Source organism: Phocoena sinus, chromosome 15 (genome assembly GCF_008692025.1).
Source record: "Phocoena sinus isolate mPhoSin1 chromosome 15, mPhoSin1.pri, whole genome shotgun sequence".
Classification (NCBI taxonomy): Eukaryota; Metazoa; Chordata; class Mammalia; order Artiodactyla; family Phocoenidae; genus Phocoena; species Phocoena sinus.
Window position 1 is genome coordinate 29588756 of NC_045777.1, and position 20280 is coordinate 29609035.

Genomic DNA, 20280 nt, shown 5'->3' on the forward strand with positions numbered 1-20280 from the left:
GACATGGCTGGCTGCAGGTTCCAGGATGTTACAAAGCTGGTGCTGCTCCACTGGTGAGTGGGGCTGGACCCTGGGGCACCTGGCTGAGGAGTCCAAGGCATCTCAGAGATGGTGTTGGCCTGTTGGTATGTGGGGCCATGGCTGGTGTTGACCAGCTAGTGGGCGGGGCCAGGACCCAGGGGGTCCTGGGGCTAGTGCCAGCTTGCTGCTAGGAGGAGCTGGGTCCTGGGGTCTCTGGGTGCAGGGCCCCAAGATCCCAAAGCTGGTTCAACCTGCTGTTGGGTGGGGCTGCTGGCTGAGGGGCCCAAGGTATCCCAGAGCTGGTGTTGACCTGCTAGTGGGCAGAACTGGGTCCTGGGTGAGGGGGTCCCAGGGCTGGTGCCAACCTGCTGGCTTGTTATCTGGGTCCTGACAGGGCAGACTGCAGGGCTGCGGTGGCCCTGGGGTTGGTATCCACCAGCTGGTGGGTAGGATTGGGGTACAGGGGATCCCAGGACTGGTGCCTGCCCATCAGTGAGTGAAGCCAGGTAGCCGGGTCTCTGGCTGCAGGGCTAAGTGGTCCCAGAGCTGGTATTGAACCTCTGGTGAATGGGGTCAAGGTCTTAGAGGTTCTGGGGCTAGTGCTGGCTCACTGATGGGCATAGCTGGGTCCTGTGATTTCTGCTGTAGAGCCCTGGGAGTCCTGGAGCTGGTGTTGGCCCGCTGGTGAGTGGAGCCAGTTCCCAACACAGTTGGCTGTTCTCTCTAGGGTGTCCCGAAGCTTGTACCCACCCACTAGTGCATGGGACCAGATACCAGGCTGACTTGCTGAGGGGCCCAAGGTGTCTTGGAGTTGGCGTTGGCTTGCTGGTGGGTGGAGCTGGGACCCAGGGGGTTCTGTGGCTAGTGCCTGCCCACTGTTGTCTGAGTCTGGCCCCTGGACTAGTGCCAACTCATAGGTGGGCAGAACCAGGGCCCAGGGTCTCTGGCTGCAGGGCCCTGGGGGTCCTGGAGTCGGTGTGTTGGCTCACTGTTGTGCCTGCCCACTGGTGGGTGGAGCTGGGTCCTAGGGTCTCTGTCTGCAGGTCCCCGGAGGTTCCAGGGCTAGTGCGTGCCCACTGTTGTATAGGGCCAGGTCCTAGGCCCTGTGGTAGACAGGGCCATGTCCCAAGTTGGCTGTGGGCTCAGGAGGTATTAAGGTAGCCTACCTGCTGGTGAGTGGGGCTGTGTCCCTGCCTGGCTAGTTGCTTGGCCTGAGGCGACCCAGTACTGGTGCTGACAGACTGGTGGGCGGAGCAATGTCCCAGTGCTAATAAGCTAGAGGGAGGATTCCAAAATGCTGCTTGCTAGCACCAATGTGCACGTGGTAGAACAGGCTCCCCAAAATGGCTGCCACCAGTGTCTATGTCCCCAGAGTGAGCTCCAGTTGCCTCCTGCCTCTCTGGGAGACTCTCCAAGATTAGTAGGTGGGTCTGACCCAGCCTCCTTTCAAATTACTGCTTCTGCTCTGGATCCCGAAGCATGTGAGATTTTGTATGTGCCCTTTAAGAGGCTATTTCCCACAGCTCTCTGGGACTCCCACAGGTAAGCCCCCTTGGCCTTCAAAGCCAAGTATTCTGGGGGTTTGTCTTCCTGGTGCAGGACCCCAATGTGGAGCTCAGACCCATTGCTTGGGGAGAACCTCTGCAATAAAAATTATCCTCCTGTTGCATTTTGCCCTCCTGGGGCTATGGGTCTTGACTATATCGAGACTCCATCCCTCCTGCCCATCTGGTTGTGGTTTCCTTCTTTATATCTGTGTAGATCTTTTCTGCTAGATTCCAATCTTTCTCATCAATAGTTGCTCTGCAGATAATTCTGATTTTGGTGTGCCTGCGAGAGGAGGTGAGCTCAGGGTCATCCTACTCTACCATCTTGGTCAGTCTCCGTCTCTGGCTTGTTTTTAAATTTTATTTTATGCACATAACCTGTACTATATTTTGGTTTTATATCTCCAGTAGTTTATTCCAGTATGTGCTTTAAGCAGAACAAATACTTTTCCATATTGCTCTTTGTGTTAATTAATCTGCAGTATAAGTTTAGTATAAACTATTTTGTTTATTGAAGTAAGCTGATTTCATTGTCTCCAGGCTCATCTCTCTCCAGGCCCCAAATTGAATCTTGCCTTAGGTGTAACTCAAAGACAGTAGAATTTAACAATCTATTTCTGAGCCTTAGTGGGCCTTTTTCATTCTCTACATAAGCTCATCTTTGGAAATGAGCTGCTCTTGAGAGCTTCAGACTCCTATTAATTTTAGGGGTTCCTCTCCCCTTTATTTGGGTCCTGTATCACGTTGTCTTTCTTCATTGAAGACCTATAATGAAAGTTGATTTCTGGTGTTCCAGGACTTCTTCAGGAGCCCTTCAGCAGTTTTTCAGGTTCTTTTTTCTCACTAGCAAGTATTCAGCGTGTGTGTGCCATTCCTACTCCACCCTCCCTTAGTGGCATGTGTCAAATTTTTTTTTTTAAGTTGAGAATTATATTTTGTTGTTGGCTTGTTTGATTACTTATTTATTTATTTGGCTGTGCCAGGTCTTAGTTGCAGCATGTGGGATCTTTTGAGTTGCTGCGTGCGAACTCTTAGTTGCGGCATGTGGGATCTAGTTCCCTGACCAGGGATCTAACCCAGGCCCCTGCATTGGGAACTTGGAGTCTTAGCTACTGGACCATCAGGGAAGTCCCAGGCATGTGTCAGTTTTTTACTCGTCAGCACCCACCTACTCCTGCCTCCTGTGTTTGTCAGATGTCTCCTGCCTGGCTTGCTCGTTGCTGCTTTTGTCAATCTCTACAGCTGTCTTCTTTTCTTTGGTTTATTGCCTGACTTCCGTGGCGGCTGCTCTGTCATTGCCTGTCTGCCGTTCTGCCCCTCCTCCAACCCTTCACCCCCATTCCTTCCCCTGTAGGTACAACATGTACTGTAGTACTGTACTGTTCTCAATGTTCAGAACTAAGCTCATCACCTTCCCTGTGGTATGTCTCAAAGCAATCATTCTCCTGCATATAGCATTGAGATTCATCTAAGTCAGGGACCTGGGCCTTCCTTACCTCTGGCATCTCATTGTTAAGTTTTCAGTTCTGTCCCTATACACTTATCAGCCCTGCTCTGAGGTCCTCCTGGTTCATTGGCTAGATTATTTCAGAAAGCTTCAGTCAGCAGCCCTTCTAACCTCAAACCACACCAGTTGATCCTCTACCCTACTGTTAGTCATTGTTTGAAAATCCATATTGTTATGGTCAACCTCCCTGTGTTAAAGCCTCTGGTGGTTCCTCAGTGTGTTCAGTGGAAAGTAAAAACTTTTTATTGTGGCCTAACAGGCCCCTTTGTGATCTGTTCGCTGCTGCTTCTAGCCTCATCTCCTGCATTTCCTCCACATATCCTCACAGACCCCAGTCTTTCATGTCTGCCATTTTCACATTCATTTAGCAAATGTTTATCGAGGTCCTGCTTCATGCCCTTACCTAGCTCTTTGCCATTCCTGGAACAAGATAGATCTTTTCAAGCTTCAAAGTCCTCTTTGCTTTAAAGACTTTTTCTTGTTTCTGACCCTTCTCCTGGCTAACTGCTCTTTTTCCTTCCAAGTTCATCTCAAGCATTGCCTCCCCTGAAAATCCTTCTGTGGTGTGCAGTTTTACTACCTCGCCTTAGTGTTAATTGACTAACATTATGCCAGGTGATAATTCAGGGTTTGAAATAAATAGCTTATTTGTGCCTCACTGCTGGTTAGTGAACTACTTGATGGCAGTCTATACCTAGTCCATATCTAATCTGTCTGTGTATTCCCATTATCTGGTTGGAGGTTTTTTGTTTTTTGTTTTTTGTTTAAATTTATTTATTTATTTGTTTTTTTGGCTGCTTGGGTCTTCGTTGCTGCATGTGGGCTTTCTCTAGTTGCGGTGAGCAGAGGCTACTCTTCGTTGTGGTGTGGAGGCTTCTCATTGCGGTGGCTTCTCTTGTTGTGGAGCACGGGCTCTAGGCATGCGGGCTTCAGTAGTTGTGGCTTACGGGCTCTAGAACGCAGGCTCAGTAGTCGTGGCGCACGAGCTTAGTTGCTCCACAGCATGTGGGATCTTCCTGGGCCAGGACATGAACCCGTGTCCCCTGCATTGGCAGGGGGGAACTTTGGAGTTTTAAAAGCCCTGAGTTTGAATCCTAGTAGGCACTTACTAGGTATGTGGCCTTGGACAAATTCCTTAACCTCTGTGATCTTTATTCATTTGTAGAATGGAAAAACAGTACCTAACTCAAAAGGTGGTTGTGGGGATTAATTAGGTTAAAGTATATAGAATGCCTCATACAAATGCCTAGCACATAGCAGGCAACCAAGGATTATAGTTGTAAAAATAGTTTTTGATCTTAATAATAAATAATATAATGTTAATGAGTGAACAGTTAGCTGAAGGAACTGAACTCTCCATCTAGGTGCCTTGTTCTCAAATCAGAGAACCTGAAAAGCTCTAGAAGAAGGCTCAGGCAGAACATAACATTCCTAGCTGCCGCTTTGTTTCTTCCACACCTGGGAGACATCTTTCAACAGTCTTTAAGCTTTTGAAGGGTCAGTGATATGTGAAGAAAAGTCCGGTAGACCTGGATTTGAATTCTGCTTCTACAACTACCAGCTATGTGACCATCTCTCAATTTCTTTATCTTCAAAATGGGAATATGAAGAATCTCTCTCATGTAGAGTTGCTCTGAGATTTAACTGAGATAAAAGGCCAAATATTGAGATAAATTGTACCTGATACTTGATCATATTTTATCAATGTATTGAATATTGAATGCTTAGCTTTGTATAGATGGACTCTTAATGGAAGCTATCACAGCCAGAGTCTCTACTCTGGAGAATGTGCAGATTGGCTGAGCTCTCCTTTGCTAGTGGGAACTTCATAACATTAATTCTTTTAACATTTTTTCTTTAGCAAACGTATGCCACATTGTGCTTCCTAGCAAGAGCACCAAGGAAAATGCATTTCAGAGCACCCTCATCGTTTCCATTCCTTATCCATAGCAAGTCATAATGTTAGGAGTTGGTCTTCTTATTCTTTATAACTATCTGTATCAGGATTGGGGTTGGTTGCATATATCAGAAAATAGGTTTATTTCTTTCTTGTATATATGAAATCTGAAAGTAAGCAGGACTGGTATGGCAGTTCAACAGTGTCATCAGAGAACTTGGTCTCTTTCTAGCTCTCTATTCTATTATCTTGAAAGTCACTTCAGGGCCCATAATGGCTGCTGGGGCTGTAATCATCACATCTGAATTCTAGATTACAGGAGAGAGAGAACAGGGAAAAAAGACTCCCTACCTCCCTCCCTGTTAAACCACCTTCCTAGAGATCTCATAATATACTTTAGCTTATATCTCCTTGGCCAGAATTTAGTCACTTGTCTACACCTAGCTGAGGAATGGGCGTGTTCTCCTTAGTACTAGCATCCAGTTTTCTTTCTTTCTTCCTCTCCTTGTTCTTAGGTGAGGGTGGCATGTCTCTCCGGACCTCAGGGTCCATTGACAGGGAGTGTACATCTGGGCAAGGAGTGTTTCTCTTTGGCCAGAAGCTCAAAAATTCTTTCTTTACTAGATACTCAATATGCCTGTGATGGTTCCTTCATCTTGGGTGCAGTATATATATTTAAAATAATTTACCCCTGAAATGTGTGTAAGCATGTATAATTGATTGCAATTCAAGAAAGACTCCCTCCCCCACAAGGTACACAGCATGGTAAGTTGTAATAACACCAATATCAGCATCATAGGATTGTGAAGGATTAAGTGAGAGGAAGCATACCAAGTGCTCAGTGCAGACTGGGATTTGAGATGGGAGGGCAAGTGTGAGTGATTTAACAGCCAATGAACAATGCCCACCGTCCATGTCCCCACTGCAGAATTCAGCCTCCACATGATTTCCTGGGGAATGTCTCAGATCTGCTATGCTGAATTTGAATTTTGAGAACGTTTAGGAAATGTTCTTAGACACTAAAATATTAGGAAAACAATAGCTATAATTTTTCAGAACTTGCTTTGTTGTTTGTCCTAAGGCTTTTAAGTATCGCTAATGGCATCTTGGTTTTCCTTTGTTATTTGAATGTTAAACTTTCCTGGTTTATCTCCCTAATGTATGTGCAGTGGAAACAAATTTTTTTAAGTAAGAAATGTTTTTGTAATGAAAAAAGAACTGTATATTAGCCTTTTGTCTGGGTGTGGTGGGGTAGGAGAAAGGATACAGTGTGTATGCCATTGTGTCCAATAAATTAGGGAACTGCCCAGACCTTCATGACTCATCTCCCAAAGCCTCCCTGCTCATTTATTCTATACTCACATAACCAAAGGCTTATTATTCACAAGGGTGTTTGAAAAAAATGAAAAATGTATAAGCTTGAGTTTCTTCCATTATTTGGCTTTCCTGGAGTATATAATTCAGTCTTTACTCAGGCCACTCTTGCCCAATCAAAAATAACGTGTAAGGACCTCCTGGTGGCACAGTGGTTAATAATCCGCCTGCCAATGCAGGAGACACAGGTTCAAGCCCTGGTCTGGGAAGATCCCACATGTCGTGGAGCAACTAAGCCCGTGCGCCACAACTACCAAGCCTGCACTCTAGAGCCCGCGAGCCAGAACTACTGAAGCCCGTGTGCCTAGAGGCCGTGCTCCACAACAAAGAGAAACCACCACAATGAGAAGACCGCACACCGCAACAAAGAGTAGCCCCCACTCACCGCGACAAGAGAAAGCCTGCACGCAGCGATGAAGACCCAACGCAGCCAAAAAATAATTAATTAATATTAAAAACGTGTAAGATAGAGGAGGAAATCATATACAGTTAACTCCTACCTAACAAAAGCAAACAGAAAGACTGGTTAAAATGATTGTGGTATATCCATATGATAAAGCACTATGCAGCTACTGAAAAGAAAAGTAGCTGGAAAGTATTGATGTGGAAGATGTCCAGGATTTATTATTTAAGTAAAAATGCAAGCTGTAGGCAGCAGATCTACTATCCTGTTTATTTATTTATTTTTTATGTGTAGGTATATAATTTTATAGTATAGGAAATCTCTAAAGTATATGAAAGAAAGTGTTTAGTGATCACTTTTGGGAAATGGGACAGGCAGGAGGTGAATGAGACTTAGATTTTTCTTTATATCCATCAGTTCCATTTGTGTCTTTTGTTGTTGTTGTTTGGATGTGCCATGCCTAGCTTGCAGGATCTTAGTTCCCTGACCAGGGACTGAACCCGGGCCCCGGCAGTGAAAGCACTGAGTCCTACCCACTAGACCACCAGGGAATTCCCTGTTTGTATGTCTTGTAATGAGCATGCTTTATTTATTTATTTTAATAGCTTATAATTTCAGTGAAGGGGAGGAGGACCAATGTCTTTCCTATATAAGAAAAGTAATCTATTAATAAATAACATTAAAAGATTCCACTCATTTCAGCTAGAAGATGAATAAGGTCTAAGGATCTAACATAAAAGATGGTAACTATATTTGACATCACTCTATTGTATAATTGAAATTTGCTAAGAGATTAGAACTTAAATTTTCTCTGCCCCCAAAAAAGATAAACAGGTGAGGTGATGAATGTATTAATTAACTAGATGGGGGAAATTCTTTCACAATGTATATGTATATAGTATCACCACAGTGTACACTTTAAATATCTTATAATTTTATATGTCAGTTTTACCTTAGTGAAGCTGCAATTTTAAAAAAAGATTCCATTCATAATGGTAACATAATATTTAAAAACCAGGAAGAAATGAATAGGACAAAAAATACAGTAACACTTTGAACATAAAAACTTGAATAAATGGGCAAAATACTATGTCCCAAGATTATGCAGTGCAATACCATGAAAATACCAGTTCTCTCAGAACTGATTTTTGTAATCAGCCTTTTATTCTAAACATTTCAAATGTAGAGAAGAGTTGAGAGAATTTTATATCCACCCAGCGAAATTCTACAATTGACATTTTACTCTACTGTATCTGTCTATCCATCCCCTGTATTCATCAATCCATATTGTTTTTAATGTATTTCAAAGTAAGTTGTGTATATCAGTGTACTTCTTCCCAGTTATTTAAGCATACATATCATTTACAACATGTGTTTATGGGTGGAATCTTTTTAGAGATAAAATTTATGTACAGTGAAATGCACAAATCTTAATTTATCATTCAGTGAGTTCTGAAAAATTCATACACCCACACAACCCATTTCCTTGTCAAGATATAGAATATTACTGTTGTCCAGGAAGTACCCTCATGTTCCTTTTCAGTAAATCCTCCATCTCTTTCCCAGGCAACCATTGTTCTGATTTTTCCACCACAGATTAGTTTTGCTTTTTCTAGAACTTCATCTGTATGGAGTCGTATGTTATGTAAGGCTTTTTTCACTCAGCATGATGTTTTTTAGATTCATCCATGTTTTTGTGTATATCAGTAGTTCTTTCCTTTTTATTACTGAGTAATATTCCATTGTAAGAAAAAAACCACTTTCCGTTTATATTCTGTTAGCGATAGTTACTTGGATTATTTTCAGCTTTTTGTTATGAACATTCTTGTACTAGTCTTTTCTTGGACATATGTTCTTATTTCTCCTGTGTAAATATATAGAAATGGAATTATTGGGTCGTAAAGTTAGGTGTATATTTAGTTTTAAAAGAAGTTGTCAGACAAACTAATTTTTAAAATAAAATAAAAGTATCACAAATAGCTCATCTAAAAATCATCCTGTGACAAGGCAGAACCATTCCTACTATTAGAATTTGTGCACAGGCTTCCTGGCATCATGCAGACTATAGCTGAAAGGGAGGGCTGGTTTCCTTCTGACGTTTGACAATGCATATTTCCCTCAGATTCAAACTATTTACCTGTTCATCTGTGTCAAGACTAGGCCTCCGTCATAGAACCAGCTTTCAAAATCCTCAATTCAGAGAGAGGTATGGGGAAGAGATAAATTTGGGAGAGTATAGGATGTCAGTAAATCAGATGTGACAGAGAGGTTGAGGGATTTAACAACAAAGAAGTCGTGTGTGTGTGTGTGTGTGTGTGTGTGTGAGAGAGAGAGACAGACACACACAGAGAAGGGTGGGGAAGAGAGGAAGAGAAAGGGGGATGGGCGAAGGAGAAAGAAATACCAGTAGGCTTTTCCTCTTGTGAAATTTTTTAAAAATATTTATTTATTTATTTATTTATGGCTGCATTGGGTCTTAGTTGCAGCATGCAGGATCTTTCGTTGAGTCATGAAGGCTCTTTGTTGCGGTGCACAGGCTTCTCTCTAGTTGCAGTGCGCAGGCTCTCTAGTTGTGGCATGCAGGATACAGAGCATGTGGGCTCTGTAGTTGTGGCACATGGGCTCTCTAGTCGTGGTGCACGGGCTTAGTAGTTGGAGTGCATGGGCTTAGTTACCCCGCGTCATGTGGGATCTTAGTTCCCCAACCAGGGATGGAACCCACGTCCCCTGCATTGGAAGGCGGATTCTTAACCACCAGACCACTAGGGAAGTCCCTCCTCTCATGAATTTTGAGTTTTTTGCAAAAGTTATTATTATTGTTTTTTTGGCTGTGTGGGGTCTTCATTGCTGCACGTGGGCTTTCTCTAGTTGCGGAGAGCGGGGGCTACTCTTTGTTGCAGTGTGTGGGCTTCTCATTTCAGTAGCTTCTCTTGTTGCAGAGCATGGGCTTTAGGTGCACAGGCTTCAGTAGTTGTGGCACGTGGGCTCAGTAGTTGTAGCTCGCAGGCTCTAGAGTGCAGGCTCTGTAGTTGTGACACATGGGCTTAGTTGCTCTGTGGCATGTGGGATCTTCCTGGACCAGGGATGGAACTCGTGTCCCCTGCACTGGCAGGCAGATTCTTAACCACTGCGCCACCAGGGAAGTCCCGCAAAAGTTATTTTTAAGATGGTTCAAAATTTTTAAAAAAGGCTTGTGTGCTAAAATAAAATGATCTCCAAAGAGCCTCATTTTGTTTAATAGCTGCATAGTATTCCATTTTATGAATATGCCATAATTTATTTAAACATGTCTCCCTCTCCCACTGGTAAACATTTAGGTTATTTTCAGTCTCTTTCTATTGCAGACTATGTTTCATTGAATAACCTATAGGTCACTTTAAAAGTATGGGTATATCTGTAAAATTCTCAAGTAGAATTGTGTCAAAGTGTTTGTGCTTTTGTAATTCTGATAAATATTTACAGATCATATGAGAGTACTTGTTTACACAAACCCTTGCTCCAACGCAGTGTTGTTAAAGTTTTTTTATATTTGCCTATGTGACAGGTGAAAAATGATACCACAGTATGGCTTTAATTTGGCTTTCTTTGATCATGAGTGAGTTTAAGCATTTTTTCTTATTAAGAGAACTATTTAGTTTTCTGTGAATTGTCTGTTTCATCTCTTTTACTCTTTTGCCATCTCTTAATGTGTAGGAGTCCTTTATATATCGAGGAAAATAGACCTTTGTGAATGAGTTGGAAATATTTTTAAAGAGCTCATTCTTTAAAAATATGGAGGTAGCTGTTTTAGTGGAATGGTGGAAAAAGAAGCCAGATTGCCATGGAGACAACTCTTTCTAGAAATTTGGCTGTGAAGTGGAGTAGAGAGAATGCTAGCTGGAGGATTGATACAGACTAAAAGGAGTTCTTTTCTTTGAGAAATTCTTAATTGTGTTTAAATGCTGTTATGAAAGGGTGTTAAACCTAGGAGATGGTGTTAGAGGATCTACAGGACAAGGTTCCTAAGGGACTGAGATTCTTGGGAGGAATTGCAGAGAAGGAAGAAATTTGTAAATAAGGTGACTGGTAGGTAAGGGTATCCCAGTCTAGTGGTTTCTCTTATCTCTGAAGTGAAGGCAAGACCAACAGCCAAGGATGTGAGAGGAGATGGTTGGAGAGGAGAGGAGGTTCTTTGAAATCACTGGAGCATTAGAGAGAGAGCTGAGTAGGGAAATATAGAAAGATTGCAGAAAGTGTTCAGAGTTCCACTGAGGCAGAAACAGTGATCTTAACCTTATGGGTTGTTTGATTTTCTTAAGGAACATTTGGCAGTCCAGGTGTAGGGCTGACAGTTGGATTAGTTCACGGTTGGGGAATATTTCCCCCATGTAGGTGTAATAGAAGAACAACGTAGCAAAAGAATTTAGGATATTAGCAAGGTAGTGATTGAGCTAACACCAAGTTTTCTTGGTTGAGTAGAGAAGGAAATAAGACAGAACAGAGATATTGGAAAGAAAATTAGAGGTTCAAGGGACTGAAAGCCTGGGTGAGGTCAAAGTGCAGGTATAGTAGACATAATAGAGTGTGAACTGCAAGGATAAAGGAGTATGGTTGGAGAGTAGGAAAGTAAGATTCAGTATGAGAGCTTTTCCTGGTGCTGACAAAATCTAGAGTACAGGGCTTCCCTGGTGGCGCAGTGGTTGAGTCCACCTGCCGATGCAGGGGACACGGGTTCGTGCCCCAGTCCGGGAGGATCCCACATGCCACGGAGCGGCTGGGCCGTGAGCCATGGCTGCTGAGCCTGCGCGTCTGGAGCCTGTGTTCTGCAACGGGAGAGGCCACAGCAGTGAGAGGCCCTCGTACTGCAAAAAAAAAAAAAAAAAATCTAGAGTGCAGCCATTGTCATGACCAGCCCCAGTGGAGTGGAGGTATAAGGTCATTGGAGGTGAGGAAGTCAGGGAACTCAGAGACTTGTCTGGATGTGAATTGTGGCTGTCATCTGTAAAGGTGTTGAAACAAAATCTTCCAGGAGAATATCAGGACTTTGGAATGGGAAGAAAACTGTGAGCCACAATGCAGTGTCTTCAGTGACAAGTGAGTGCCAGGAAATTATAAGGCAAAAAAGCCCTCAAGAACAGGGCGTATTAGAGCAGACTCCAGGAAGGATGGTTTGCATATGGCATCCTAGAGGGCTGAGGAAACCTCAACTGTACTTCCTGACTTTGCAGCTTTGGAATACTTGGAATGAAAGACTTGGAGACTGGAGGAGGGAAAGTTAAGCATAGGTGTGGTTGCAGTTTAGTCAGGGTGTCAGAACTCACAGGAATTTACCTGAGGGTCTTTATATCCTCTGGGAAGAATGAGGCCTTTACGATGGTTTTCCTGGTTGTGGTCCATGGATCTACCTTGTTACTGACATGGCTCTTCTTAAATTCTGACATGCCTTTCACTCCCTAGTTTATGCATACAAATCCTCTCCAACTTGCCATCCAGTATGCATTTGTTCTTTTCCTTGAATTCTTTCACTTCACTTTCCTCTGCAGTTTCCTTCCTTTAGTTTTGATTCTTATATTCATGCTTTGTAGTGAAATCTATTTTCTTTTTAACTTACTTTTATTGATTATTTTTATTTATAAAAATATCATCCTCCTTATTTGAAAAATCTTGGAAATAAAATACAATATAAAGAAAATAAAAATCAAAAAATGCTATGCTAAAATGTTTATAGATTTTTCCTTCCAGGCTTACTTTCATGCATATACATTCATATACATACATAACTTTAGTTGAGATCAAATGGTATATCAGAGTTTTTTTAGTATTTATTTACTTATTTTATTATTATGTATTTGGTTGTGCCAGGTCTTAGTTGCAGCTCTCGGGCTCCATAGTTGCTGCTCTCAGGCTCCTTAATTGTGGTGTGTGAACTCAGTTGCAGCATGCATGTGAGATCTAGTTCCCTGACCAGGGATCAAACCTAGGCCTCCTGCATTCGGAGCATGGAGTCTTAACCACTGCACCACCAGGGAAGTCCCTATATTCAGTTTTGATCTGATGGGTTTTTTTAAGCTTAAAAATGATGGGCTTGTTCCATTTTCTTAAATTCTTCGAATATAGCATATCGAATAGCAACAATTATTGTCTTGAAAAGCAGCGTAATACTACTGACTTTTCCCTATTTTCCCTATTTTTGGGTATTTGGATTGTTTGTATTTTTCCACTTAATGAATAGCTCCATATCATTTTAATCTGAGTTTCAGATTATTTACATATACTCAAGAATAGAACCTTGGAAATGGGTCAGAAAACAATGTGGGCACCTTTAAGATTCTTGTATAATCTTTCTGGAAAGGAGTTTTTTATTATAGGCTAATTGGTATTACCATCAGTAGTTTGAGTTCTATTTTGAGTACCAAGGAGCACAATTGCTTGGGTCATATGGTAAGAATATGTTTAGTTTTGTAAGAAACCACCAAACTGCCTTCCAAAGTGGCTACACCATTTTGAATTCCCACAATGAATGAGAGTTTATGCTGCTCCGCAGAAGCACCGGGATTTGATGTTGTCAGTGTTTTGGATTTTGGGCATTCTGATCGGTGTGTAGTGGTGTCTCATTGTTTTAATTTGCAATTCCCTAATGACATATGTTGCTGAACATCTTTTCATATGCATTTTTGCCATTTGTGTATCTTCTTTGTCTGTTCAGGTCTATTTTTTAATTGGGTTGATAGTTTTTTTATTGTTGAGTTTTAAGAGTTCTTGATTTTGGATAGCAGTCCTTTACCTGATGTGTGTTTGGCAAATATTTTCTCGCAGTCTGTGGATTGTGTTCTCATTCTCTTGACATTGTCTTTTGTAGAGCAGAAGTTTTTAATTTTGATGAAGTGCAGCTTATTGATTATTTTTTTATGGCTCTGCCTTTGGTGTTGTATCTTAAAAGTCATTGCTAAACCCAAGGTCATGTAGATTTTCTCCTATGTTATCTTCCAGGAGTCTTTTGCATTTACATCTAGGTCTGTGATTCATTTTGAGTTAATTTTTGTGAAGAGTGTAAGGTCTGTGTCTAGATTTTTTTTCTTTCTTTTTTTGTTGTATATGTATGCTGAGCTATTCCAGCACCATTTTTTGAAAAGACTGTCTTTATCTTTGCTCCATTGTATTGCCTTTGTTCCTTTGTAAAAGATCCATTGACTATATTTATGTGGGTCTATATCTGGGTTCTCTCTCATGTTCCATTTGTCTATTTGTCTGTTCTCTCACCAATACCACACTGCCATGATTACTGTTTGCTTTTTTATATTACTATTTGCTTTTACAGTAATCCTCCAACTTTGCTTCAGTATTGAGCTACCTATTCTCAGTCTTTTGCGTCTCTATATAAACTTAACCAGTTCTTGATATCCACAAAGGTAGGATTTTGATTGAGATTGCACTGAATCTATAAACCAAGTTGGGAAGAATTGACGTCTTGACAATATTGAGTCCTCCTATCCATGAACATTGTTTATGATTGATTTCTTTTATATTTTGTAGCTTTTTTTTTTTCTATTGTCAGATATTCCATTTTTACCTTTGTGATTTATTCCTTTGTGATTTCTTACAATGCATTTATGTTTAGAAAATCCTTCCTCACTCTGCACTCACATTTGCATTTATTCCCTCTTAAAATGTGTTTGTAAGCATTTAATTTTTCAGCCCATCTGGATCTTATTTTGATATATGGAATGTGGTGATGGTCTAACCCCCTCCCCGCAAATACATTGTTATTTTTCCTAAAACCATGTCCTATTGGTTTATCAAGAATAGACATGGATACATACATAATAATCAGCCTTCCAATCTGTTTTCTAACCCTTATGGAGGGAATTGTATGCTTTCCCAATTTTGGATAATGATCGGGGGGAAGAGGGGAACTGGTCAAATCTTGTATGGCTGTGCCTTGGGAAGGCCACTGGCTGAACCCAATTCCCTGCTAGGCATGGTTATTGGTACCAGAGGCAAACTCCTGGGATGTGCATAAACCACCTGCATTTCTTCACGCTCCCTCAGAGATTGTCATGTGCCCCATGGAGAGGCATGTGCTGATTCCCTTGGAGAGTCACTACCATATTAAATTACCTCTAGGCTGTGAGTCTCATGAAAATGGGACCTCTGACGGTATTGCTCCCTAGTTGTTTCCCTAGTACCTAGCTTAGTATAGGGCATAGACATCTGAATGGATGAATGAGCCACTACTACCAATGGGAATGTGCCATAGCCCTCTGATATGGTTTGAAGTGAAATAAAAGGTTGAGAACAGCTGTATTACGTCTCCTTTGGAGGGCAGTACATTCATGCAGTCAACCTACCTTCTCCATACTTCTCATTCTGAAGACACTAAAGCTGCACATAGCAATTAACTGGGAAGCTTTTAAACGGATTGCTACCTGCCTCTCACCCCCAGAGATGTAATCTGGCACAGGGATTTGTTGTTGTTGTTGTTAAGTTCTTTGAGTGATTCTAAAGTACAGCCAAGGTGGAGAACCACTGCTCTTACTTATAGTTGTGTAAAGATTCAATTAAGTAGCTGGATTCCTGGGGAATTGTGCTTACCAGACTCCCAAAAGATCATTGGTCCTGTGTGTGCACTTTAATAGCTAGGAAGAGTTTGCCCAATATACTCCTTTGGTGAATAGTTTGGGCATAGTTACAGTATAATGGGACCTTATCTAAAATGGCTCTCTATTTTCCAGGTCAACATGGATTCCTGGTTCCTTCTTGTTCTGCTTGGCAGTGGTCTGATACATGTTGGTGCCAACAACACTACCATAGGTAAAGTGCCATTTGATAAGACTGGTATTTGGAATAGAATTTTGGTTTTATGTTTAATGACCCAAATTTGAAGGCCTCGGTGATACTGAAGAAAGAAAAAATATTAAAGTTGTACTTAAAAGTGATAGTAAAATGTCTTTGCACATCTCTGGGTTATAGTGTATGCTATGCTCAGCATTGTTCTATATACCACATACTACTTTAAATAAAAAGGTGTATTCATTCCTGAAAAGTTAAAAAAAAAGAAAAGAAGACGGTTGCTATTTAAGACTCATATATTGATTCTGAGGAACTAAGTAAAGAATCCCGTTTCTCCCTCCATTAGACAGTAATCCTTTGGAAGTGAGGGAAGGATTCAGCATTAAAAGAAGAGTATGTGCTACTTGGCATATACCCAGAGAAAACTGTAATTCAAAAAGATACATGCACCCCTATGTTCATAGCCGCACTGTTCACAATAGCCAAAACATGGAAACAACCTAAATGTCGATCAACAGATAAAGATGTGGTACATATATACAATGGAATACTACTCAGCCATAAAAAAGAATGGGGGAAAAAAGGAACGAAATAATGCCATTTGTAGCTACTTGGATACAACTAGAGATTATCATACTAAGTGAAGTAAGAAAGATCCCATATGATACCACTTTTATGTGGAATCTAAAATATGCCACAAATGGACCTATCTACGAAACAGAAATAGAGTCACAGACATAGAGGACAGACTTGTGGTTCCAAGGGGGAGAGGGGGAGGGAGAGGGATGGACTGGGAGTTTGGGGTTGGTAGATGCAAACTATTACATTTAGAATGGATAAAGAATAGGGTCCTACTATATAGCACAGGGAACTATATCCCATCTCTCTAACAAACAATAATGGAAAAGAATATTAAAAAAGAATGTATATATATGTGTAACTGAGTCACTTTGCTATACAGCAGAGACTGACAGAACATTGTAAGTCAATTATACTTCAATTTTTTAAAAAGATAATAAAATAAAAGAGGGTGAGTGTGTGTGTGTGTGTGTGTGTGTGTGTGTGTGTGTGTGTATGTATCTGCTCATTGGTCGTCAAGTGTTTGAGAGTGTAGTAAGGGCTTGCTGCTTTGTGCCTCATACCTGTTGAGCTCTCAAATTCTTTGTATGATGTTTTCTTGCTTTTTTTGTGTTTGTAGTTTCACCTTCAGTAGGCGTTACAACATCTATTAAAGCATCTACAGCAGAATCACTTAAAGAAGAGACCAAAACTTCAAATCCTACTTCTTCAGTAACTTCTCCTTCCTTGGCACCAACATTCAGCCCAAGCCTAACTCTGGGACCCACCTATGTAACCACTGTCAATTCTTCAGACTCTGACAATGGGACCACAAGAACAGTAAGCACCAATTCTGTAGTCACTGCAGTTTCACCAAATGGAACATGGCTTCCAGATAACCAGTTCACAGATACCAGAACAGAACCTTGGGAGGGGAATGCCAGCACTGCAGCAACCACTCCAGAAACCTTTCCTCCTTCAGGTACTAGAGGTGGTTTCTATTTGTTCTTTCTTTTCCTCTTTGAGTTTGTTCACCCTTTTATTTTTTTTGTTTGTGTTTTCTAGCCATAAAATTTCTTGAAGTAAGTAAAATCGCCCAAGCACAAAGTAATGAAACCTAGATATAGGGGATTCTCAGGAATATCTGGTTAACATAGTTAAGAGGAAAGAAGATAGGGGACTTCCCCTGTGGTCCAGTGGTTAAGACTCTGCACTTCCAATGCAGGGGGCCCAGGTTTGATCCCTGGTCAGGGAACTGAGATCCTGCGTGCCGTGTGGCCAAAAAAAAAAAAAAAAAAAAAAGGAGGTAAGAAGAGAGATTCTGGAGGTTATCCTGCTTTGCATGGGATCCTGGTTAGACTGGGGAGACTTAATCATGTTTAATGGTAGAGAAGAAGATTGAAAATATAAGAGAAAGAGGAGAGCTAATTGATGATGTGAGAGACTGAAGATGAAAGGATAGTGAAACTGAGTAATAGTATTAGCCTTAAAAAGGAAGGGATCCATGGAGACCATGGGAAGGAGAAGGGTTCTGGGTGTCTATAACAATTAGATAAGAGTAGAAGGCCTGTGGCCAGGAGTAGAGTTAGGAAGAGGAATTCAGGGAAACAGTTAAGTTACACTGTCAGTTTGTTCAGGGCCTCAGCCCAGCCCACTTCTCTTCTTGAATCAATCACTGGTTGAAGTGGAAGTGGCTTTGAAGATAGAACCAGAGACCTAAATCTGAGACCAGGTGGGGTAGGACAAATTTCCGAGGACTGGAGGGGGTCCCTCTAAGGGCTTCTGTGAGTAGTAAAGGAAATAATTGTTCCCCAACAGCTGTATAATTGTCATTCCTTTTCTAGCAAAAATCACTGTTACTCTTTGGTCTTATCCCCTTGGCTCATATTTTTTCCTTGTTAGAAGGTCAGTGCCCCATGGAATCACATATGGCTCCTGGGGGGCATATTTACTGAATTGAATCTCATTTGCTGATGACATCTTTTAGCTAGACCTTACAACTCAGACCCTGCACCTGCCAGCTTTAATCCCATATGTTCTACTATAAAGGTTATGCAGCATTTGCAGTTAAGAGCACAATCTGCTGAGCCACACTACTTGATTTTGAATCCTAACTCTGCCATACCCTAGCTGTGTGAGAATAGGCAAGTCTATTTAACCACTTTACCTCAGTTTCTTCATCAGTATATAAGAATGAATGATGATGATAGTACTTACTTCATAAAGGAGCTGTTAGAATTAAACAAGCTAATATGGGTAAAATATTTATAATGGGGCCTACATATGGTAAGCACTAATTTTAAGTGTTAGGCATTGTACTACGAGTTTTATAGAAGTAATTCCTGTGAAGTATCCTATGGATCCTATTAAGTAGGTTCTATTTTATGTTTTATAGGTGAAGGAGTTTTACAGTGTTTTTCAAAGCACAGGTCATGACCGATTCTTGAAATCAGTTTAGTGAGCCACCACAAATTTGTGTGTGTGTGGATGGTCCTCTTCCATTTTTATTCTTTTCATGTTATATATATTATTTTGTAAAACTTTTGTTTCAGTTATACACAAACACATACTGAGTAATGGTGTAAAAATTTATTTCTTTCTGTAAATTATGGCCATTGCTTAGAGAGGAAAAGCAAAATAACTTATACAAGCTGAAGTAGTAAATGGAAAAGGTGAGACTGTCACTGACTGTCTTCACGGCCTATGTTCTTCTGTACTGTCTTTCATTTAACAATTCTGTGAGATGACCAGGAGTAATTATCTCTTTTTAGTAGTTGCTTGACATAAGACCTTAGATCTGCCTTAGATCTGAAGGTTGTCAAGTAGCAAGTAAGACCTATTTCTCACTTCTGTGGTCTCTCCACGTTGCTGTTAGGGAACCGAGCTTTCTGTAATCTGCTGTAGGTCCAAATTATGCTGTAGCTGAGAAACCAGTTACTATACAGTTAACACATTTCATGTCTCAGAGGAGGCTGAGACTGCCTTTCACTGGTGGCTCTTATTCAAGATCAGTAGAAGGAAAACTTTATGGTACATCAGGTGTTACAGCCTGAAACCCCACATCTGCCGTGTCACTACCATTTTATAAATCCTCCCATAATTGTTACATCATAATTTTGGTAAAATCAGCATTTGATGTTTTATATTACTATGACTATATAATACTATTCCATGCTGAGCTGTGATGTGATTATTTTTTCTTTCTTGTACAACTTTTTTCTGGATTTCATAATTACCTTTTTTTTTTTTTGCTATTGGAAGCCGCTTCTTCCCAGACTTTCCATAGGCTTGTAATACGGTTAGTTTTCCACAAAGTCAGACCTATTAGATAATCTGTTTATTTCTTTTTTTCCTAGAGATCATCCTCCTGAGTCCTCCATTGTCATTGTCTCATTGAAGCCTAGGTTTTTTCTGATCACTAGGGCTGCTACTCAAGTGTCAGCCTGGGATTTCCCTTCTCTATCATTCTGGGAATTTCCTTTGCTGCTTCCTGGCTTCCATATTGTCTTCTTTCATGGATTACCCCATTGATTGATAGAACGTATCCTCCAGTAGCTTCCTGAGAAAGGGGTCCATGGGAGGTAAATTGCATGAGGAATTACATGTCTAAAAATATCTTTAGGGGTGTGTATAGAATTTGAGGACATATTTTTTTTCCCTGGAATTTTTAAAGCATTGTCCTAACTGACTTCTAATTCCCAGGCTTGGAGAATTCTACTGCTATCCTGATTCCTAATTGTTTGTGTGTCTTTAAAGATCTTCTCTTCATCATTGGTGCCCTGAAATTTCATAGTAATGGGTCTTGATGTGGGTCTTTTTCTTTCATTAATTATTTTGGGATAGGAGCTTTGGAGCTTTCATCCTTCAGTTCTGGAAATTTTTCTTGTATTTGTTCAAAAATGTTCTTCCCTCTTCCATTTTCTCTGTTCTGTTTGTCTAAAATCATTATTATTTGGATGTTGGACATATCCTGAATTAATTCTTTAATCTTAATTTTTCTTTTCTATTGACCTTTGCTTTGAGTTTTTTTTTTCACTTTTCTAAAATAGCAAGTGTGTGTGTGTGTTTGTGTGTATATATATATATACACACACACATATACATACACACACATATACATACCTTTTTTCTTCCATTTGTAACACAGATAATAAATGTACTGTGTACATTTCTACACATTACTTTTTTCAGTTAGCCTATCATA

At 40.9% G+C, this 20280-nt stretch overlaps 1 protein-coding gene across 3 annotated transcripts in view; it reads left to right on the top strand.

The window, feature by feature from the left end:
- Positions 1-20280, top strand: part of PTPRA (protein tyrosine phosphatase receptor type A) — a 183182-nt gene that overhangs the window by 95863 nt on the left and 67039 nt on the right. For all 3 annotated transcript variants that reach the window (XM_032604872.1, XM_032604873.1, XM_032604874.1), the window contains 2 exons: positions 15461-15539; positions 16717-17058. In XM_032604872.1, the coding sequence (XP_032460763.1) occupies positions 15467-15539; positions 16717-17058 (415 nt within the window). In that variant the 5' untranslated portion in view covers positions 15461-15466. The remainder of the gene's footprint in view (positions 1-15460; positions 15540-16716; positions 17059-20280) is intronic.